Genomic DNA, 23,888 nt, shown 5'->3' on the forward strand with positions numbered 1-23,888 from the left:
TATATATATAAAATTGTTAAAAAAAAAAACTTGATATGAGTGTATCAGACACACATTTCTAGGCAGCATGCAATGATCAAAGTATACGTATGCAGATTTTTCTCGACTGAAATTTCTTCACATACGATAAATAGAAGAATTTATATTGATGTTCTCAAAAGACTGCAATTATCATTTAAAAAAAAGTGTAATAAATAAGAATCCACCACCCATTAATTTCTGCTTAAAAATCAAGCATGTAAGGCCTAATATATATTTTTAAAAAAACATGCAGTATAAGAAATCATCTTGATATTATGGCTCACAGAAATACTTTTTAAGACAAAAACATTGTTCAGTCAAAGGTGTTTAAGCTCTCATGCTCTGTAAATAAAGCCAGTTGGCTCAAGGCAGCCCGAGTGTATTTTAGTTACTAATGTTAAAACAGCAATAATAATTTAGGATTATTGTGGAGCAGCAAGAGATTTAAGAGCAGACCAAATCTTAAGAGCAGAAATTATTTTAACCTTCCAACAGAGCTCTTTCACAGCAGACATTTTGACATGTCATAGCATGAAACGCGCACATAATAAATAATATTAACAAGGCAGCATTTCATGTGAGCGAGCCAGTTTCAGGTTTGTGTCCTGTGTTTCCTGCTGTCACAAGTAAAAAAGTCTGCTGCAAATTTGACATATAGTTAACCAATATCAATAACCTTTTTTTTTTTTTTTTTAAATAATATTGAAATTTAATATCACTTGATATCAGCCTTCCATGTATTGTTATTGCTTCAGTGGTCCTTGAGTTTTTTTTTCCTCAAGGTTCATCTGTTGTCTGATGAAAGACTGATGCAAAACTATATTGTAACTTTATACCCAAAGTAATTATGTTCACTTTATGAGTTTGAGAAGAGGAAGACCTCAGATATCTAGCATTATTAAGATTTCTAGAATTTCACTGATATGTTCACTTTGTCTTCTATGAACAAGCACCAGAAATTTTAGATTTGGATAATGAAGATAAATTAAACCTAACTTAGATTAAATGATAATCTGTTTATATCCTTTTCGTTGATCTAAAAAAAGACCTCATCACATCCACTGTGCTTCAACACTGTATAAAATAAAATAATGGTCAGTCTAAGAGGGATTTTTGTAGGTACTCTAAAAGCCTGTTGCTCTATTGCTGTTAGTTTGTTTTGAAAAAAAAAAAAATCAATTAATATTATATTATTATTATTATTATTATATTATTCTTGTGAACTGATCCAGTGTTAATTTTATTTCAGATTACTCATTGTCTACATTTTGTCATGAACATGTCAGTTTCAATAAAACATATCTACTAGCCTTGAGTTCAAGAAACCTCAGCATTAACTTACTCTTATAGGCTCTGCACACCTACACTGGTGCTCTGTTATCTGGCTTATAAATCCTCTGCTCGGGCAAAATAAACGACAACACCTGTGTCTGTAGTCAATGTATCCACAGAATGAAGCACACAAAATACACACTGTCCATGTGTAACAGGCTTTTTATAAAACAGCATGTTTTACGCTGTAATATATCATGCAGGCAAATAATAAGGCATAAATTAATTGAAGTCTGACAGCTTGTTGTTTTAACAACATAGTTTGAGTACCAGGAATATTTATGGCCAACTTCTTAATTTGATCTAAGCCAATCATTCCTTGAAAGAAAAATAAAACTGTTTTATTTTAATTTTTGGAATTCTGCTTCCCAGACACATTATGAAGAAAGCCAGGTAATAATATGAAGAAATTAAGCATGATATGCAAAAATATGCAAAGACATACCAGCTAATGCAGTTGCCACCTGAACTCAATTTTAATATGAAAAACTAATCAAAACAATGTGCATTTTGTGTGCTTAATGTGTTGTGTTTTACATATGTAGTGGCTTTTCTGCCATCAGAGGCCTGGCATACTGTATAAAGTATATCATAAAATATTTTTTGGTCACAGCAGGGGTTCTTGTTTGAAATCTCAACTCTGTGGCTTACCAATATCCACAGTAACATTCACATAAAGAGGCAGCCTCTCTACTGACAAAGTCTTATATGAGCAGCTGTTGAGTCCATCCTTTCTCCATACCTGTGGTGTTCGTCCTAATAACCTCATCCTGAGAGGAAAAAAAAGTTCATTGAAGTGATTTAACTTACAGCACAAATCAGGAATCACACATTTAATTGACCTAAAATATGATAAAACATGCATAACACATTATCTGCATCTCTACATTTACTGACCTGTCCTTGTTTATTTCATTGCCGCTGTCTCGTTTGTGAAACACCATGGTATAGCGAGCTACATCAGCCGGCGGTCGCACAATCTTCATTTTCTGCAGCTCAACCCTGCGCGACACAGCCGACCCGCATGCATCAGTGAATGAATGAAGGAATATGCACCACCGCCAGTCTGATCCATACTAGTGCAAAAAAACACTAATCATAGTACTATTTTCAGTTGTGTTTGTCTCACCTGATGCGAAGGTCATCGTCTTCGCCCCCCCAACCCCAGTAAGTGTTTGAGAATCCATTCACTTGAAGAAACTGGTCTTTGGTCATGGCTGTGACTCCTCCAAAGTAGCCTTTGTAACGCAGCCTGAGAGTTGAAGATTAGGAAGAAAAATTACAGTTTGTTTAAAGATAATATCAGACCTTTCAAGGAAATATCATGCCTGAGGAGACTGCCATCCATTAATGTCGCAATGTTTATTCACAAGGGTAATATAAAGTTTAACTGCTGACTCATAACCTACAAGAATTTAGTTTTAGTCATATACTCACTTGTATCCTGTGGCATTGCGGCCCACCACCAAGTGTTTGGGCTGCTTGTCACAGACATATAAATTGTGATCGTTTTCAGGAACCAAGTCAACATCATGGAAGATGAAACACTCCCAACTGTAGTCCTTCAGTGCTTCCAAATACCCAACATTCAGTAACTTGGCACGGTTAAAGGTTGCACTACCAGCCTTTAAAAAAAAAAAGAAAACACAATAAAATCACAGTTTTCTATAGTCCTTTATGTGCAGTTTAAAGCTCAGTGTAGATGTTTCTGTTCTTCTCTTGTGTTTGATGTATCACTATTCTTTATTCATTAAAAAAAAATACAAAGATTTTCAATAGGCCACAGGGTCGGAGTACAGAATAGCTGCAGCTCCGAGGGATTATTTAATGCCTGCCAATTGAATCTGAAGCAATTTAATGATTCTATTTTCTATGTTTAACCACCGTGAAAGTCAAATACTGCCTCAAAATGAATCCAGATGACCACACAGGAACTAAAACATAACAAAATATTTTCTACAAGTAAGTTAGAAAAGAAATCAACTAATATTGGTTAATATGTGCGTGTATCCAGGTTTGTACATTGCATTCAAATTACAAGCTAATAATTTAAGATCGATTGTATGTAGCTGAATTGCTCGTCTTTTCTGTCTCTTTTTTAAATACATTTTTTTCCAACCGACACACACACAAACAACTCAGGTAATTCTATATTTACCGCTCTGTAGTTTGCCTACTGATAATAATAATTTTCTGTTGGGTTACTGAGAACATTTTTATGTTGCAGATGATTTGCCTTTGGCATGTGAATAAGTTTTGGTTCACTTGTTTCTTTGTGCAACACTGACCATGATTGCATCATTTGACGTCTACAAGTTTTATTTCTCCAGCAGGAACACACCCATATGAAAACAGCTGGCCAACAGATTTCTCAATTATTTAGAGAAAGAAAATGCTGTAGCCAATTGTTTGTTTTTGCTTGCAAGTTTGATTTTTAGTAATGCTTTAACTTTCATTTAGCTCTTTATTCTTTCACAATTTCAGGCTTTGTACCTGCTACCATTCCACCACTGGCATGTCTCAGTCTCAATGCATCAGTTAAACCCAGTATATACAGCACACAATAGTGTGTTGTCCCTAGTGTTGTCCTGCCAACAAGATTACTGTAAACTTTGTGAAAACCACTGCATCATTGTAACTGTTTGTTTATTCCGTCAACCACATGAGCGCCCGGGCTGTGTGCCTCTCTCTGTCTTTCTTCTCCCTCTCTCTCCCTCCTTCTCTTTCCTGCACCCCGTTGCCTCTCTCCAACCGGTTGAGGCAGATGGCCACCCACCCTGAGCCTGGTTCAGCTTGAACTCTCTGCCTCTTTAAAGTTTTTCCTAGTCGCTGTAACTAAGTGTTTGCTCTCTGTGATCAATATTATAAATAGTATGGTCTGGACCTGCTCTATATGAAAAGTGTCTTCAGATAACTTCAGTTGTGATTTGGCACAATATAAATAAAAATTGGCTTTACTTGACTATTTACTTGAAATTTTGTCATTTGAAAAAAATACTTTAAAAGTAACACAACAAAGTTACACATAATATAAATATATACATACATAAAAACATAATATTTCTTCACATTTCTTCACTTAAAGTTGCTCTTTTTCCTCTGATTGTGCCCCTCAGATGCAATTTCATCATATTTGATCATTCTAACATATTTTTTTATGATATACAATCGTGCCAATCTTTACTTTTTGGTTGAGAAACGGGAAAGTGGAATTTTAGCAAATATGCAAAAACAAAAGTAAAATCTTTACCAGCAGGAGCCTGAACTACAACTACTTAAACTAAAACAATTACTAATACTAATAATTGTAATGGAATGTAATGTAATTGTGGTCCCCTGATATGATAATTTGATTTCATATGAAAACTGTGTGACGTCAATCTGTACTCGATGTGGAGCAATACCTGCTGGATGACATAAATGGCGTAATGTAGTTGCTGCCTCTGCAGAAAGGGGTGCAGGTGGTGCAGGAGGTAGAGGAGGTGTCTCTCTCGGTTGCGATGAGGGATGAGGATCGCTATGCTCTGCCTCGCTGTACAGTCTTTGGGCTCATACTCGCCTTCAGTCACTCCTTTGTTCTCACTCTCCACATCCTTCAGTTTCAGAGAGGACTCAAAGGACAGCTTCACAGCTCCTTCTGCAGAAGGAGAGTTCACAATATGAGTCTTAAGTGCTAGTGATCATTCTTCTATACGTGATTCATAACAAAATAAGCAGATCAAGTCACGAGCAAGACATTTAAATGCTTTACTGAAAAAACGATTTTAAACATTTTTCCAACTGTGTAATTTCAAACTATTTCTTTTGCTGCCTTGTTGGACCCATTCAGGACAGACAAAATGTAGCAGCTGCAAATACAATTCGCAAATAATGAGCATGTAATAAACATACTGTACTAACAGATCAATTATCTTTAGCACAGAAAAACAATAGCCAGGATTAAACAACATTTTTAATGTGTTTACCAGTTTTAATTACTATTTTATATGTTTTTAAATGTTCTCCATCATTTACAGTCATGAATAGTACAATCAACCATCATTAGTTTTGAGAAACTAACCTCTCAACAGTTGGTTTATTACATAGCAGTTAACTTATCTACTCTACCACTGTTTCATCTACACTGCCATGAAGTCAGTGTAAAGGTGGAGAACTTAAAAAGAAATATATATATATAAAACAGAGACAAACCATTCCAATTTAGCAAGTGGGCATCATGAGCAGACAACTTTAGTTTACATCTGATGAGGTGACTATTTTTCTTTTAATTAACCCAGTTAAAACAACATACACCATAACTTTGGCACCTCTTTAACCTGTACGTTGAGGTATACTTACGTAGCAATGGTGACTCCTGAGGGCATTCGCCTTTTGGTGGTGGAGTATTTAAGCGAGCAGGTGCTGCAGTCCAAGAGTTAAGTTTATCCCTTAGACTGTCTTCTTTGACAAGAGTTCGTGTTGTGACGGAGGAAACCTGAATGGATTTAACTGTTTCGCCTGAAAAAGTTGCAATCCATGCCAGAAGTGACAGCGAGAGAAAGAGCAGTACAATATACTTCCCCCTTCGCAAAACCTTGCACACAGGCGAACAGAAGCCCATTGCTGTTTGACTTTGCTAATATGAAACAGTGAAAATGGCAACTGTGGTTGCTGTTATGCTATAGTTTAAGATATTTCCTCCGTGTGGGACATTTCAGCAAACATACTGACAGCCACAGACACACTGACCAGTCATCCCATGGTGGTGAAACATGTTGCTGATCTGGACAGTCAATCAGTGAAATGATCACTGTGAAGTAACAAAAACGTATGGGTGGAAATCCATCGCTGAAACCTCCAAATCCAGGTTAAGGAGATGAGGCCAAAAAATGTAGTTCTCTGAGACCTGTGAATTGATTTAAAGAGAAATCATGTTACAAACAAGAATGGATATATTGCAGTCATAATCTGATAGGCCTACTACAATGTCTTCTTGTGCAAAACTTCACCCTGACAGGACAGGTTCATACAACAATAAAAACCACCAGGTGAGATGTTACCCTAGAAAACAAACAAAGATACCTGTTAAGTGTCTTTATTCCACCTTTCTCACTGTTCTTTTCTTTACTTTGTTATCCAGAGCCATCTATTGTCTTACACTCTACTGAAAGGGCTTCCTGAAAAGTAATTTTATACTCAGTAACTGTACACCTGACTTCTTCTGGTTCCTCTTGACAAAGTGCAGTATCACATCGCTCGGCTGTTCAGCCTCACATTTCCCCTCTCTTGTCCACAATGAAACTGAACCCTTCACATGTGACTACTGTTATCTCACAGGGCAGTTTAGCTCATGAAGAATGGTTATAGCTTACATTGATTTCGGTTACTGTCGATTATCCTACAAATTAATCATTTCTCAACAAAAATAATAATTTTGTGTCTATCACAATCTCCTAAAGGAATGACTGATAATCATTGTTATCGGCCATTAACGAAAATTGGACTGATTTTCTGTGCATGGATTAGTTAATCGGCAAATCGTGTCACTACTATCATTAATATTTGCATAACAAAGCCAACACTCAGCTGTGACCATGAACAGTGACTAACACAAAATAAAACTTATGATAACAGTCTTATTTAATAATAAAATGACAAAAACTGCTCCAGTAACAGTTAACCTGAAGGTGAACCATTATAGCCGTTAGAACAGTAACGTCAGCTGTATTTACTTGAGCAACCTACATTCAGCAGATACAGGGCATAAACATTTAACTAGTAATGTCAACTGTCAAGTCTTGGTTATTTTCTCTAGCAGGAAAAAATCCAAGGAATAACGTTTAAGCTTCGACATTTTTAGCTATTCTATTCTCTCACAGCATCTCCATAAACCTGTATGTTGATGTTAATTTTGGGGGCAGTGACATGCTAACCTTAGCTAGCGCTGAGCATCGCCGAGATATTTGCCGTTGTTCATGAACAGACTCCAGGCAGGACAATACCTTTTTACATCGCTGACAGCTCCTTCTTCTCCTCCATGCTGTCCTATCTGTCCGATCTATACCTTGTGCCGTGAACTGGCTGTAAATGTGCCCATATGAACTCACTTGTTTTAACCATAGATTGTAGGTTTTACCTAGCTGTTAGCTTACTGACAAATGCGGAAATGGCACTGTTAAGTTACAGTGCTATAAAAGTTAAATATTAAAAGTTAAATTTTAGCCATATCAGTCGCCCACTGTGGAGGCAAAACACAGTACGACTTTGTTTCAGTGAAAAGCGAGTCCGTCCTTCCCTGCCACAGAGGTGTGGTTTGGCTGGCATAGCTTACCTCATACACAAGCTAATTTTCCAGGTTGTCACCCAGGACCAGACGACAACACGCTGTCAAGCCAACATTCCAACACACACATTTCTGCTTCCTATTTAGCCGTGACCATATTCTTAGTCCTCAAAATAGTCTTCAGAAGATCTCCCGAAATTTGTTCAGCATTCAGCAGATACCTTAGAATGTCTGTGAATCCATTTTAGTTTTTGACTGAAACCATGAGTCACACATAATAGCTTTTATTTTGAAGGCAGAAGAAATAAACGGGAAACGATGGTTATTTTTAAGGTGGCTTGATTAAGCTCAAAGCATGGGGAGTGTGTTGTATAAATACTTCCGGTTGGTTGTTTTCAAAATAATGGTTGCCACTCCTGGGACCTCCATTTGTTATATCCACGGTGGGGCAAACGTCATCATTATCACTGATGAAAACCCTTTGATCAAAATTAGTATCATACTGTATGTTAAATAGGGTATACTGCATAACAATGACATTTTAACGAATTTATTGGCAGCGCTAATAAGTACTAATAGTTATATGGATAGATTAGCTATGCCATGTTTGACTAAAATTTGGATCCTATGATTCCAAGGTCCCGATGCAGATTTCTAAGAGTTAAAACAGTCATTGAGAAAAAGCTGTATGAAATACAGCGTAGCCTTTAATATTTTTCTCTTCAATTTTGTCTCTATCTACTGTCTCTATTGTTCTCAGTACTTTACAGAAATATATGAGAGCGGTGCCTTATTGTTGAAGAAAATGTTGATTATTAAGATAAAAGGGGTGAAGGGGTTAGAAGAATTTGAAACTGTGTTGTGGAAAACAATGTGAAAAATGTATGTGTGCACTCATGTCAGTGTGCTCATGGTTTTTCATTTGAATAACTGTGGGACATTGCCAGAGCCCTTGTTGACTTGTCCTCTACTGTTTTTTCTTGGGGCTGTGCTAAACATCCCCATCACTCAATGCTTCCTGGTCATTTCTTCCAAAATCTTGTCTCACCGCTCCCTGCAGTTCAGACACATGACAACATGCTGGTCTCTCTGCTGGGCTCCACTGGAGGATAAAGGTCTTCCTCCTGCTAACAGAGGAGGTAGTTGTGCAGCTGCTCCAGCCTGCTCAGGTGGTCAGCCATGATCCTGAGTGTCCCAGCATGTCATCTTCTTGTTAAGCAATGTGGGAGGTGCTGAAGCCCTCAAATGCCTTTTTACCTACTTTTTTTTTTTTTTTTTACATTTTTCCCTTAGCCTATATATTGAGACATTCCCTTTAGGAAAGATCTATGTGGTGGATTTTGCCAGAGATTTTCCATTGGTGCAATTCCTAGGGTAGCATTGTTGAGTTATAAATGTCCAAGCTTTGACAACTAGCCTTTGGTGAAATTCAAACATTTATCCTATCCCTTCAGAGCATGATCAAACAATATTGACTTACATAACAAGTAAACTCCTGTGTTCAAAATGAATATAATTTCAGAACACAAATATTATCAATATTAGTATATAGATAGATAAGATAGCTAGATAGCTAGATAGCTAGCTGGCTAGATAGATAGATAGATAGATAGATAGATAGATAGATAGATAGATAGATAGATAGATAGATAGAAAGAATATTATGATTTTATTATTTTATTCTTCTGTTATTACTTCATAGGCCAAGACTCTATTCTACTCAGGAAATAGTTACAGCTTAATGGCTTCACAGTTACAGTAACAATCAGACAGAGTTAGGGTAGAATAAACAATGCCTTCCTCAAACTACTCCCCCTGCCTCCCTATACCTCCCCCATACTGTGAGGACATGACTGTGTGGTGTGGGCCTATAGCGAGAATGACATTAACATGTGAGATAGGCCTTACAGTTGTTAGAGATGTGTGAAAAGCAAGCAAAGAAAGTTCTCTGTAGACCTCCATTAGTATGTTCATTCTTTTCTTTTGTTTTTTATGTAGTCTGGGTTTGTTCTTTTATTCAGATCTATATTTCAGAGAGAATATGAATTAGTTTTACTGTACATGTGATGCATGACTTGGCATGGATTTCACAATGTTATGTTGAGGCACTATACTTCCATTTCTTTTGTTGTCTTGTGATTGACCACAGAAGAACGTAATCACTAAGTATGGAACATTTTGTCGACATCCAGTAATTGTGTATTTACACTATGACTCATGCATCCTGTGGTCTCAACTGAAGGTTCTGTGCTGTCGACTGGTTCAGTGTTGTTCTGTGTCACCAGCCAGGTCTTTGTGCTGAACACAGTGTTACTGTACCACCACAGTCAATTTGTTAATGAACCTCAGTTGCCTGCTGTTCTAACCAAGCTTTGAATTTGGTTTATGTAAATGATAGATAGATAGATAGATAGATAGATAGATAGATAGATAGATAGATAGATAGATAGATAGATATTCCGTGAACTAAGACGTCACAAATCTAAACAAGATACCATCCATATGAAGAGAAAAAAAACTCAAGGATGTAATTTAATGTTTTTAATTGTACAAAAAGTCTTCTTCTTATTAGCAAGCTTAGTTTACATCAGTAAGTCACAGGATTCAGGTACATTCCAGTATATTATCTGCAGTGATGTTGTTCTCAAGTGAAACATCATCTTTCTGACAAAATGTTAAGAAAATGGGAAGATGAAAAAGTCTACATGTAAATGCATCTCAAAATAAAGTCCGAAACACACTGTATTAATGGGACTGATGAAGCTGAAACTTGACACATCCACACATATGCTATCACATCAGTGAACTCCTCCTTGACTCCTCAAAGCTCAAGGACAGAGTAACTGTTCCACTGCCAAAGCTCACCCTTGGCTTATGCTTTCCTGAAGTCGTGTCACAGTCATTGCCATTGGTCTTGAGGCTGATGGATGAGGACGGAGTCGAGGCAGAAGATCCACCAATGCTGCTGGACTTTTTTCTTGAAGCTGTGCTATGTTTTAGTGTAGCTTTGGCAGCCACTTTGAAAGCGTGGGCTGCGGTGCTGCATCGGACCTCCTCAATGGTGTTCCTGGATGGTTTGAAGAGAATGATGTAGACCTTGTTGAAGAAGATACAGGCCAGCATCCCAAAACTGGATGCCAGTATAGCAATGACCTCCACAGCTGAAACAAACTTGCCGTAAGTACTAAAGTAGGCAGGGATAAAAGAGATCCAAACAATAAAGAATATAAGCATACTAAAAGTGATGAACTTAGCTTCTGTGAAGTTTTCTGGAAGTTTCCGTGATTTAAATGCAAAGAAGAAACATATAGCTGCCAGGAGGCATGTGTAGCCAATAAGAAACCCAAGAGCCATCACAGAGCCCTCGTTGCAGGTGATAAAAATGATCTCATCAATGTCATGATTCCTGTAACTGGAAGGAGGGGCATTATAAAGCCAAACCACACATATCATGACTTGGACAAATGTGCACAGAAACACCAACAGAAACTGTAGGTTTAATCCCCACCATTTACGATGGAGACTTGTAGGGATCTTGGCCTCAAATACCAAAAGTACTCTGTTAGTTTTCACAAGGATGCAGGAGATACAGAGAACAAAACTGATCCCAAAGGCAGGTTGGCGTAAACGGCACGTCCAATCCTGCGGCTCGCCAATGAAGACAACAGAGCTGGAGAAGCAACAGATAAGTGAGAACAGGAGGACGTAGGACAATTCTCGATTTGTGGCCTTCACTATTGGGGTGTTGCGAAATCTGACAAAGACTGCCATCACAAAGGCTGTCAAGACAACACCCACCACTGCACATATGGCCAAAGCTATCCCGAAAGGTTCTGTCCAAGAGAGAAACTCAATTTCCTTCAGGAAGCAGAATGTGTGGTTCCCATTGGACCAGGAGTTATTTGGACACTTGGTGCAAACACTGGCATCTGTGTAAATAAAAACATGGTGTGTTAAAACTGCAATAGTAGCAAGGCGTAACATTAGTAGAATGAGATTGTGAATGTTTGGATTCTTAATACCTCTATGATTACTGTACTCTCCATCTGAGCACTCAGTGCATTCAAAGCAGCATGTGGGCATACTATCTATGATCCCCTTTCTGGTGCCAGGTTCACAGTCCTCACTGCAATTAGAGAATGGCACCTGTAGGATGTGAAATGGACAGAAAGGATGCATGAGAAAAAGCAGAAGATAAACTTAGAATGGATGTAGCTGCACATATATGGTTACTCAATGTGATCAACCCAAGCGTTTTAGCATTTTTCATTTCACTGTTTTGGTTTTACAGCCATCAAATATACTGTTGATTAAGTTCATTATTACTGCTCTTAATAGTCTTATTTCCATTTGATTAAATAGCTGTATGCTACCTGCCCAGACAAAGCTAGCAAGTAGCTAGTGACTACATCAGAGCATTTAGCAGCTAAAGAGCCAGATATTTCTCTCAAGGAGTTGGTGGAGAACAAATAGGGGCTAAAATGAGAGTGAATATTTGACTTTCAATCCTCAGGTGGACACAAACATGACTCCAGTTTATTGCTAATGTTACTCCATGTCTGCCAGATTTGTCATTGATTGCAAACATGTTCACCAGAACAATTTTATAAGGCGTTAATATTTCAGTGCTGTGTTTTCTGCTTGTTCTACTGCCCCCAAGTAGCTAAAAAAATCTGTTGATGCAACTCTAAGGCTAAAAATACCTCAAATCTATGTATTAGGATCATCTAAGCTGTAAGATGCTTTCCAGAAAAAATGTCTAACAATGTATGTTTGCAAAGTCTTCTGCTTTATTGGCAGGTCTCAATGTTTTCCTTCCTTGCTCTGATTAACTACTGACAATTGTAAAGATATCATGCCAGGAGAATGAAAAAAACACACCAAATAACAGGAAACACAGGAATGCACTGATGAGAACATCTGCAACAAAACAGTTTGACTGACCTCTGAGCTGTAGCCATTCCACAAAATCTTTGTCTTGTCAATGAACAGTTTGGCTCCTCTCTTAGCGTGCATATTGTAATATCCAACCTCCTTAAACACCACAGAGCCATCCTCAGCAGACCTGTGCCAGTTTATAATGGTGTAGATCGCTGCCAGGTCTGCGTTCTCATCAAAGTGCATCTTTTCACCCATGCTGTTGGTGTAGTTCAAATGTCTGAGCTGCTTCAGCACCTGTGCAGCAGAAATACACATTTGGATTATTCACATATCATGAAATTAGGTATTTAATTGCTTTGGTTATAGGAAAATGTAATGTTTTTACCTGCCACGCTTCCATTTTCTTTATATCTGCACAGGAATTGTTGGCAAAAAGTCCATGTCCAGGTGTACAGATGAGTATGTCCTGCAGGGCCTGTGCAATGGAATACACTGCAACATACACATTATAGGAGATACGAAGGTGTGTGTAATCCAGGTACGGGGTCTCAACGCTTGTGATGTCTTCCTCACCAGTACACAAAGGCCTGAAGCTGGTGCTGTCACTTTCTTGCAGTCTCTGGCTGTCTTCCAAATAACAGTTGAATGTTTCTTCCCAAAACTCCCTGACAAATTCATTATGACTGTCTTTCTTTGGTTGGACTTGTTGTAAGAACTCTCTAAAGCCAGGTATCCGCCCCGCCTTTAGAGCAAAGCCAATAGTCCCTGCCACAACATCAAGATACTCTGGTTTAGCAATAAGGGAGGAGCCTGCCCATGCTTCGCTGGCTAACCAAATGCGATCTGTGATGTTCCTTCTGACCATCTCTTTGATTAAAGGCTCGATATCTGGCCCGCTGGCAAACACAACGATTACTTTGGCTGTGGAGTTCTCAATCCTGTCAGCCAGAGCTTGGATTTCATGATCCTCAAAGTACTGAGAAATGAGTTCATTTAGGTGAATGCAGATGTCTCGCTCTTCCATTTCCTTTTCAAATTTTTCAATCCCTGGGCGTCCATAGTCGTCATCCGAGGCCACAGCAATGACCCAGTTCCACTCAAAGTGCTCAATGATGTCTGCCATGGCTGTGGCCTGGTACTCATCTGTAGGAATGGTTCTCATGAAGGACTTGTACTGATTCTTGTTGCTCAGTAAACGACTAGAAGAGGCATAGCTGATCTGAAACAGGAACGATTTATGTTAATCTATCTGGTTTTCATCATGTCCTACTTATTGGTGTTAGTTTTCTTTAATCAAAATTAAAGTTTTATGTCATTTTGTTGATAAACTACATCATCCAGGAAGTATTGTTTCCATTTATGCAAACAGAATTTTCAGGATAAAAAAGATGCTGTTCAGTTACTCACCTGAGGAATATAAAAAAGACCCAGTAGGTTTGCAACTGCTGTGGAGACTGCAGATCCAGCTGCTCCTACTACCGCAATAGTTGCTGGGATGTGATCAGTGCAGTTACAAAATTCATCTAAATTCAGGGAGTCAATCTTATTTTGGGCCACAAAACTAAGGGTAGCTTCCAGGGCTTTTGACACTGTGTTGCATGTGTCAAATATCCTGTAGCCCAAAGTGATGTTGGGCAGGAGAGTGCTGCTGTTGTTAATCTCGTCAATTGCAAAAATCATGGCCTGGAGCCAACGGAAACCACGGAAATTGAACCTGCAAAAACGACATGGCATGAATTTAAAGGAGCTGAGCACAGTCAGTTTTCAGAAATCCTTTTTTTCAACACATAAACCAGTCTCAAATTTTACCTGACACACTGTGTAGATTCTGGTCGGGCTGCGAGGTCTTGGTCTTTGGATGAAACACCAAAGTGTATGGGGAAAAGACCTCCAAGTAAAATATCACCAGTCATCTGTGCTCTTTGATGGGGACCATAAGTTGAAATGACATAACTGGACCCCAAGAGTATCAGATAATACAGAACTAGTTTCATCTTTCTTTTTTTTCAAATGGGTAGGCTTGTTTTCCACAACTTCTCAGAGTGAAGATATTCTCAGTATAATCTTGTCCCACCAATCTGCCTGCTGCGCTGTTTTGTGTTATTCATGTTTGCACTGATGAGAATGCCTACCTGGAGGAAGAAATGAAAACAAGAAACATGTTATGGCTTTGTTCAAGAGTAATCAAAAGGCCTACAATCACATCAGATATCATTTTTTTTCCTATAAAACAAACATGTACAAAAGGAAATTTTAAAGGAAATTTTCCGCTAATAATAATAATAAATAAATAATCAAGTCATTTTAATTTTCTTGATAATTCAACAAGATATAGACATAATTTGTGTGCTGTAGTAGTGTGTGATACCATCTAATAAACTCACTGAGCTCACTCTACCATATAAACAAGGTCATAATGGTGTTAGAAGCCAACATAACCTAAGGCTGTTATTACCCAGAAGGACTACTCAGTTATATAAATCTTTTAAGAGTTTGTATTGTTTTTTTTAATGAGTTGACTTCTCTAGTACTGTTTCTAAAAAGAGATGAATTTGTACACCTCAGTAACAGGGTGGTCAGGTTGCTTGAAATATCCATCTGCACCCAAAATAGAAGCAGGATTTACATGAGCTGAGGGTGAAGTCACACTCTAATGACCCTCCTTCCTGCAAATGCTCGGTCTCACGCTGTGGCCAGTGAACCCAGTCACCATGGAGAAAAGCCATAGCAGTCTCACTGCAACTGGCTAATACTGCTGGAAAAATGCTGGGGCAGAGCTGTGATAATGAAGCAACTAATGCCTTTAAGAGTCGCTGTTTGCCACATTAACCATTATTGAGGGAAGTTCAACGCACAGCCATATAAAATCTATTTTTTTACCATCAATTTATTATTGCCAGTGTTTTGGATGGAAAGCATATTTTGCGTTCAAAAAATAATTAGATTTAATTATATTGTAGGATATAATTATGTAATGATCCAATGTCCAGTGTTAGTATCCAATGTCTCCTAAGTATTCTTTTTGGAAATAACAAAAAAAAAGAAAAGAAAATACAAATCACATAATTTCCACCTGTTCCAAATTGATAAAAATAGATTAAATCACACAGTTTTCCAGCAAAGTACAGTCAGCAAAGACTGTAATATTATCATCTGTTTTAAATTACTGACAGGCTAAATTAATAAATAAGATGACTATTTCTGAATTCTCTAAAACAGTTCTTCACTGCTTTTCAATTCCCAAAGTAAAACAATTAAAACATCAAACATGGACTATAACACAGGATGAAACTTACCGCCTGAACGCCGGAGTGTGTTTCAAATACACTTGAAGCAGTTAATCTGCAGCTATACACTGATTTTTTTAAGCCTTTTCCCAAAATATCCAGGGTGCTGAATGAACTTACTGGACAATGGTCTCAGCTTCTGAACCTCTTTCTGCAGATGAATCATTAACAGAGAGAGGGGTAGTCCATTTCCTTCAGCTAATGAAGTCTACTCACAGTTCACTCCTCCTGAACCAAAGTCATCACAACCTAAAGTGGCACAGAATGAGTTGGGAGGGTTACTTTAATTTGTAATGATCTACTATTACTACAACATTACAGGAATACAACCAAGTAGCTGCTTTCACTGACAACATCTATAAGATAAAAGAGAAGGTTGTTAAGTTTTTCATTGTCTGCCACCTTCATTAATACTTGTATACCTGGATGTTTGGGGCTTTCATATTCATATATGATGTATAACAATAATTTCTTCTTCAAGCACATTTTTTATTTCATCTCTCAAACACATATTAAATTAAGTCCAATGTGCCACAGTTGAACATAAACATGTTTATTTCCTCAATGAAAAAAATAAAACTGTAGACATGTTTTTCAGTACTCTTGGGACACACATAGAATTTCCTCGAACCCTCAGCCTTTCCTGGTGCCTGTGTCTGCATGTGTTTAACATCCAGTGATCAGTTTTCCAGGCAGGTTTAATCTGGCGTTTACCAGCAGAGCAGCAGCATGATACCAGGAGCCCCTGGAAGCAATGGACTGCACCATTACGTTCCTCAAACAATTAGTTGTCTCCTTATGCTCCGATGAACGAATCTTCACTTTGTTGCTGAGCAGATGTCTCCAGTGAAAACAATTTCAGTTTACAACATGTTGACTTACCTGTGTCCCAACCCAACACTGTGTTGACAAGGCGTCAGACATATAGAGGATCCTAAAAGGGGATTTAAAACTTAAAATTTAACTGTTTCACAGCTAGAAGAAAACGCTCCAGCTGTAAGAAAGTTTAATTAGATAAAGAAAAACCAATTAGGAAAGCAACAGGCAGACCTCAGTATGTTAGAGCTGCTTGATCAACAACAGGAGATTCAGAAATCCTGAAAGGTTTCCAGAACTTGTCTTCACAGAGCTGAAAACACTGACCTCCTTGGAGGATGAGGCAACTGATCAAACACAGATAATCACAGTTTTAGTTTCCAGATTTTGTAGTTGCCATATTGTTGTTCTTTATAAAGTTACAATAATTCAAACTCAAACACACAACTTTCTGTTGATAATAAGAAAATAGAATTAGAGGAGAGAGATTTCTTTTCTTTTACATTTTCTTTTTGCAGCAGTTATTGGAGGTCGGGACAGGTTTCAGGATCTTGAGTTAAAAGTGCAATTAACTGATGGGGGCACTCTTAATTAAAAGTATTCCCGCACTAGAAATCCTCAGCTTTGTTAAACTTTGTGATGATTTTTAATGTTTTCATTCAGCACTGATCTTTTCAGCCCAGAGTAGAAAAATAAATCAAATTAAAAAAAGTTCAAATCATTTTAACTTTGTGTTCATATTTAATTGTAATAACTTGGTGAATGTATTTTTGTTTTTAGAAAAAAAAAAATACATACACAAAAAATACACAAAAATACATTTGAAATCACACAATTAAAATGACACTAAAGGTGACGCAAGGTGACAGCAGTACTTTAAACAGGTCTCAGGATTAGGTTTAAATGAATGGCAGGGAATGTTGATTGTGTGCACTGTTCAATTTTGTTGCCCTCTATATCACAAATGAAACTTAAAAAAATATGTAAACACGTATTATTTTAATAATCTTTTTATTTCAAATTTCAGAAAATGACATTATGATCCATTTCCTGCATTTTCCAGGAATGATGATGTGTTCATTTAATAATTTAATTTAAAAATCCATACAGGAGTCATCTGTCAGAGATGACCAACAATTTCAAGAAGCTTAAGACACATTTTGATGCTCATCTACACATAAAATGAAGAAACAGACAAACAGAATGTTTTATCAGTCACTCTGTGAGAGTTATGACATCGTTTGACATGCCGACAGTGTCCTCACACAAATCATTCGGATCATGTCTTTTTCAGAAATGGCACGTATGTCTGAAATGTAACATAATGTGTCAAAAATGTTGAGCTGTGAGGAGTTCATGGTGAATGGGTTTATCCTCACATATAGTGTGGTCTGGGCCAGATCAAAACACAGTCACACAGACTGCTGCTTTCAGCTGAAAAGGTAAGAATGTCTTTCTTATATTCACTAAATAATCTGCTGGTTGTGATCAGTTAGTACAAAAAGTTTGTTCAGTTCATCTTAAGGCTTGTTCTGTTTTTCTTTTCAAATAAAAATATGTTATCTGACTCATGATGAATCACTGATACATCATGAAAACAGTAAAATGATAAATGTACATTAATGAAGCTAACACCTACTTTAATTTCTTCCTGTTTCATACACACAGGCCTTTACAGTAAATTGCCCAACGATGACATATGAAATAATTACAAGCAATGAAGGAGAAGTTACATTTGGTACTATTTTGTTATTCTCCAACATTATTTCTATATTTACATTGTGTGGGAATGAATACTATGAATACCTGTGCAGGAAGTGCTCTATGTGATAAGGATAATATATGAACAGGAAGTTAGTGTGTATGTGTGCTTGAAAAGTGATATTGTTCATTTCTCAGTGATCTGAAGGCTCAAAAACCTGCTTGCAGCTGCATCCATTTTATATCACAAACAGTAAAATCATATGTACATCTTGTGAAAATGACTTTTTCCTGTGTCTATCTCAGACTTGCATTTTTTTTTTTTGTGGTTTCAAACTGTTGCAATGATTGTTCTGATTAAATAGTCTATAATCAAACAAAAAGCTGCAGATAACTTTTAACCATCAAAGACTTTATTTGTGTCTCATGTTTTCAATGGTAGCATTTTGATTTGTAAATGGACATATTACATTTTCTAAAGAGAGGTTTCCCTCCTTTGACCAGAAAATGTTATTGAGTTGGTTGTTGTGCCTCTTGTTATTTTTGAAATAACATAATGTGTACTGAGTTTTTATTTAAAATCACAAGCTATACACCGCTGTCTACCAAGACATTTTCTGGTTTGTCTGTTGACTTTGCTTGAGTCAGTCCTCAACTATACCATTTGTGTGTATTTGTCATGAGCAGTCCTAACAATGAACACAAACTGTCTTGATTAATAGGATGCCTGGTGCAAAGATTCTGCTGTTCCTGCAGAGTTTGTCCCGTAGGAAACCTCTGGAGCCTGAGGGTGAAGTGTCCAACTTTCGGCGGTGCCTGACCACCCTCGACCTGGTGGCTCTTGGGGTCGGCAGCACACTGGGGGCCGGCGTGTATGTGCTGTCGGGAGAAGTGGCCAGAGCCGTGGCCGGGCCGAGTATCATAATCTCTTTCCTGATAGCAGCGGTTGCCTCCATCTTTGCAGGACTATGTTATGCTGAATTTGGAGCTCGTGTTCCCAAGACTGGCTCTGCCTATCTCTACAGCTATGTGACCGTGGGAGAGATATGGGCTTTTATCACTGGCTGGAACCTGTTGCTGTCTTATGTCATAGGTGAGGATAATGTCTCTCTGACTACATTTTCACTATATGATGGATGTTTAACTGTCATCTTAGAAAAATCTCTAGTAAATACTTTCTTTTCTCATAAACTTTTGATAACATGAGTCTCAAGTGTAAAGTGAAGAAAACATTTATGAATCTCTAGGTGAATTCACTCATTGTGTGTCTCCTTCTTGTTTACTGTTGTTTTTAAGGGACATCAAGTGTAGCCAGAGCATGGAGTGGGACCTTCGATGACCTCATTGGAAATGTTATCACCAGCTCTCTGGGCAAACAGGCTGCAATGGATTTACCTGGATTAGCTCCCTACCCAGACTTTTTTGCAGCTGGCCTCATAATGCTCTTGGCAGGCAAGTTTCACAATTATATGTAATTTATGTGTGAAAAATAAAGGAAAATAACTTTAGATATTCACAATCTGAAACATATTTTTCATGTATTTTGAGTATTTTTCTATTTTTGACGAACAAACTTTGACTGGATTCAAAGTCATGATGAACTTTATATTTTGTCTTTTCTTTCTAGGGATTCTTGCATTTGGTGTGAAAGAGTCAGCCATCGTAAACAAGGTTTTTACAGCAGTTAACATCCTGGTGTTGGTGTTTGTTATCCTCTCTGGCTTCATAAAGGGGGACGTCAACAACTGGTACATCTCTGAAGATTCTCTCCTGAGTGGATATGAGTGCGTATCATTAATAAAAAACATGCTTTCCCCACACATGACTGTGTTTAGTAGAAATGTATTTTCCATAATAAGAAATATTCAAGTGATTTCCCTGGCTAAATATGGGTTCTAAAATACATAATTATCAATCAGTTCATCGATTATTATTGAATGACCAAACATCAATGTGTCTGTTCTTTGCAGAAACCACACATCACTGAATGAAACCTCCAGATATGGCAGTGGGGGATTTTTCCCTTTTGGCTTTGAGGGCACATTAGCAGGAGCAGCCACTTGCTTTTATGCGTTTGTCGGATTTGACTGCATTGCCACAACAGGTAATTTAAAGGAGGTCCAGCAAGAAAATTTCTTGTAACATAACTGTTGACAACTGCCACTGATAATACAGAGGGAAGGTAAAATAAAAATAAAAATAAAGGATCTGAATGACTTTCAGCCCCAGGTGGGAGGGACGTAATTGAAACATAAACATGTTAAATGTATATGTTTCTGGTTGTGCTTGGTGCTAATAAATGCTTAAAAGTATAGTAAATATAGTATAGCTAAAGACTTTATACACATTGTTGGACTATACATTGAATTTACACAGACACAGTACACTGTAAGTGCTGAGGGTGCATAATAGGCTATTGTATAGATTAGTACAAATTAAAATGTGTTTTTTCCTTAGGAGAAGAAGTTCAAAACCCTCAGAAGTCGATCCCACTCGGTATTGTGGCGTCCCTTCTCATCTGCTTCTTGGCATATTTTGGTGTGTCTGCTGCCCTGACTCTTATGATGCCGTATTATTTGCTGAGTGTTCACAGCCCACTGCCCGTGGCCTTTACATACATCGGTTGGGGCCCTGCAAAGTATGCAGTGGCTGTGGGATCCCTCTGTGCACTGTCAACAAGGTATGAAACACAGTGTGTAATTTACAAATTTCACTCTATTCCACCAATCAAATCAAAAGTTACATTAAATTTTCAGTCTAGGTTAGTTAATTTGTATTTTAAGTTTATTAGCAAAAACATCCCATTATCATTGGCTGACAAGTAGAATACATATACTGTAGGTCATTCTGTAAAGGAAGATCACTGGAATAAACAACCCATTTGTTGTTGATGGAGTTCTTTGAGTTTTTTCCCACAGCCTACTGGGATCAATGTTCCCGATGCCCCGTGTTCTCTTTGCCATGGCCAGGGATGGCCTTCTCTTTAGACCTCTCAGTAAAATGAGTGACAGACAAAGTCCTGTCATAGCAACTCTGGCTTCGGGGGTTGTAGCAGGTAATATATAGTTCCTATTCCTGTTTTGATCTTAGGTGTTCATCCTTATGCTCAATGCTAAAATGGTTCATTAACACCCCACTGATTCTAAACGTCTAAATGTATTTATTTAGTTGAGGGACAATATTTGGCGAAAGGTAAATTTTTCCCTTTCAAGCTGCATAGTGCAGGGCTGAGTAAATCTGCTGAATACATACTATGTGTCAACTGATGACTTCAGGCACACAGTGTATCTCAAACTGTCAATACACTTTCTCTGTAAACCCTGTCTCCATATGGTAGCCCTGTCCAAAACAACATTAGAGGTATATACATATGAGCTGATGACCCTCTCTCTGTGTTACATGAATTTTGAGTATTAAATCTCTGAAAAGTTAAGGTTGGGATATTATTTACTGGAATGAGTGTAAGAGGACATTATTAAGTTAATATAACTTATTCATGTATTTTCAGCTATCATGGCATTGTTATTTGACCTGAAGGCGCTGGTTGACATGATGTCAATTGGAACCCTCTTTGCCTACACCCTTGTTGCTATATGTATCCTCATATTAAGGTATGAAATATCAGAAGTGTTTATAGTAATGATATTATTACTGCAATCTTAATTGTTACTATATTTGTTTGGGAGAAAGCTCATGTTTTATGAGTGGTGTCGATGCTGTGGCTCTATGATGTGTATATGGCTTTATAGCATCTGTAGATGAAACAGTGTCAACAACAGAAAATGCTTTTGTTCATGTGTAACTCAATGCCTATAGATAGTCTCACAGTATAGGTATAATAATAATCCTATAAAGTAACTGAGGGCAGTGAAATTTGACAGTTTAAAAACTTTTATAAGAACAAGAAATGTCTGCAAAAACAATGAAAAGTTGTTTTAAAGGTGGGGAGACCAACAAAACTGGACATTTCTCTGTGCTGTGCTGTCGAATTGTATCGGTTAACAAGTAATAGTACACAATAGTTTGATTAACTGCTGAAACTGTGCAGTTTCTACATTAATTCCATTTAACTGCCTTCAGTGGCTGATAATTACAAAAGATTGTTAAATAAGATGACACCTGTCTGGTGTGTGTGAGAAACATCACCGCAGACAGGGATTCACATAAATTTGTGTGATTCAGGAAATAAAGAAAAAATAAAACCCCATGTTGAAGTCACAGCTACATCAATATATGGACATAAATTCTATATTAACCCTACACCTCGGTACATTTATTTATATTTCCTCACTTTTACAGATACCAAGCAGACCCGAGCGAGGATTCAAGTTTCAGCAAACCAGAACCTTTCACAGTTAGTGGAGTACTAGGTCCTCCTTCACAAGCCACCGCACGGACATCAAAAAATGTATCTGTTTTAACTGTCTTTATTAGTAAGTGATCTTTTTTATCACCATTCTTAAGCATTACATTGCATATAGATGATTAATAATGATTGGAACTTGCATTGTTCTCCTCAGTCTTTTTAGCTATCACCCTAAGCCTCTTCATATCTGGGGCTGTAGACTCCCTGCAGGCCCTTGAGTGGTGGAGTTTACTTTGCGTCTCTGTGATCGTACTGATGCTGGTCCTCAGTATCCTGATCATCTGGAGACAACCACAAAGTGCAACAAAAGCTGCTTTCATGGTATACCTCATCTAACTTAAGCTCTGGTTTCCTGGGAATAAATGTAATTAAGTAGTTATTTATTTCATGCGGTGAAATGTTAATACTGAAGTTATTAACTTGTAACCTGTAGGAAATCACTCTCAACAAAAAAAATGGCAAACTGGTGACACTTCATGTATTTCTTGCAACTGTAAAGTTTTAAACAGGGAAATTGGGTATTTTTTCTTTGTGTTGATTTTGCCTGTCACAATGTTTCTGCTTTTTCATATGTACAGGTTCCTTTAGTGCCATTGCTTCCTGTTTTCAGCACCTTTGCCAATGTCTATCTTATGGTTCAACTTGGATCGGACACATGGATCCGCTATGCAGTATGGATGGCAGTAGGTATGTGATCAATCTCACTACAAAATACACAATTTCATTTAAACAAAATGTGCCAAAATATCAAATAATGTGAGCATGACCAGTGGTGATGTCACTTTTCTTTCAACAGGTTTAATCATCTACTTTTGTTATGGTGTTCAGCACAGTGTGCAGAAGCAAAGGCTTCAAAATTCACACAACCGAGTCAGTATTCACAGCATCACCACGAATATAGTACAAAACATTGAACCTGGACAAGATTACAATGGCTAAACAATGTGACACGATTGATTGACTGATAAAAACATGCAATGGGCACAAGTGCTTTGATTTCAATAAAAATGTGGCCAAGTTTAGAAAGATAAAAAGCATTTCCCTCATGACCTCTGACCTCTATTTTGTTCTTGTGTTCTGTGAAATTGAATGAAAGATTTTTTTAGATTTGTTTTCATGATTAGATAATGTCAGTGAACCACAATCATATACATAACTCACACATGTATTTTCCCTAAGGGATAAATAAAGTATCTGTCTATCTATCTATCTATCTATCTAT

General features: G+C 37.5%; 3 protein-coding genes across 5 annotated transcripts; 1 reads left to right on the forward strand and 2 right to left on the reverse strand.

Moving 5' to 3' along the window:
- Positions 1–696: 696 nt before the first annotated feature.
- b4galt4 (beta-1,4-galactosyltransferase 4) lies at positions 697–7,874 on the reverse strand. Of its 3 annotated transcripts, none has more exons than XM_022762660.1 (7): positions 7,664–7,874; positions 5,692–6,238; positions 4,758–4,990; positions 2,791–2,978; positions 2,483–2,605; positions 2,251–2,355; positions 697–2,123 (listed from the first exon to the last, which is right to left on the reverse strand). In XM_022762660.1, the coding sequence occupies exons 2-7, from the start codon at positions 5,951–5,953 to the stop codon at positions 1,988–1,990; spliced, it is 1,047 nt and encodes a 348-aa protein (XP_022618381.1). In that variant the 5' UTR covers positions 5,954–6,238; positions 7,664–7,874; the 3' UTR covers positions 697–1,987. The 3 variants fall into 3 exon arrangements, with proteins under 3 accessions (XP_022618381.1, XP_022618380.1, XP_022618382.1); XM_022762659.1 differs by lacking the exon at positions 7,664–7,874 and adding an exon at positions 7,335–7,624; XM_022762661.1 differs by lacking the exon at positions 7,664–7,874 and adding an exon at positions 7,266–7,624.
- Positions 7,875–10,408: 2,534 nt separating this feature from the next.
- Positions 10,409–14,490, reverse strand: casr (calcium sensing receptor). The gene is made up of 6 exons (XM_022762772.1): positions 14,306–14,490; positions 13,904–14,210; positions 12,882–13,715; positions 12,560–12,790; positions 11,638–11,761; positions 10,409–11,544 (listed from the first exon to the last, which is right to left on the reverse strand). Exons 1-6 carry the CDS (start codon positions 14,488–14,490, stop codon positions 10,409–10,411), a joined length of 2,817 nt encoding a protein of 938 aa, XP_022618493.1.
- Positions 14,491–19,023: 4,533 nt separating this feature from the next.
- Positions 19,024–23,605, forward strand: LOC111234548 (cationic amino acid transporter 2-like). Its single transcript, XM_022762696.1, has 11 exons — positions 19,024–19,393; positions 19,597–19,752; positions 19,928–20,097; positions 20,278–20,404; positions 20,758–20,980; positions 21,219–21,355; positions 21,809–21,936; positions 22,600–22,654; positions 22,821–22,987; positions 23,245–23,353; positions 23,463–23,605. The coding sequence occupies exons 1-11, from the start codon at positions 19,024–19,026 to the stop codon at positions 23,603–23,605; spliced, it is 1,785 nt and encodes a 594-aa protein (XP_022618417.1).
- Positions 23,606–23,888: the final 283 nt, after the last annotated feature.

This window comes from Seriola dumerili, unplaced genomic scaffold (genome assembly GCF_002260705.1).
Source record: "Seriola dumerili isolate Sdu_G_001 unplaced genomic scaffold, Sdu_1.0 BDQW01000449.1, whole genome shotgun sequence".
NCBI lineage: Eukaryota > Metazoa > Chordata > Actinopteri > Carangiformes > Carangidae > Seriola > Seriola dumerili.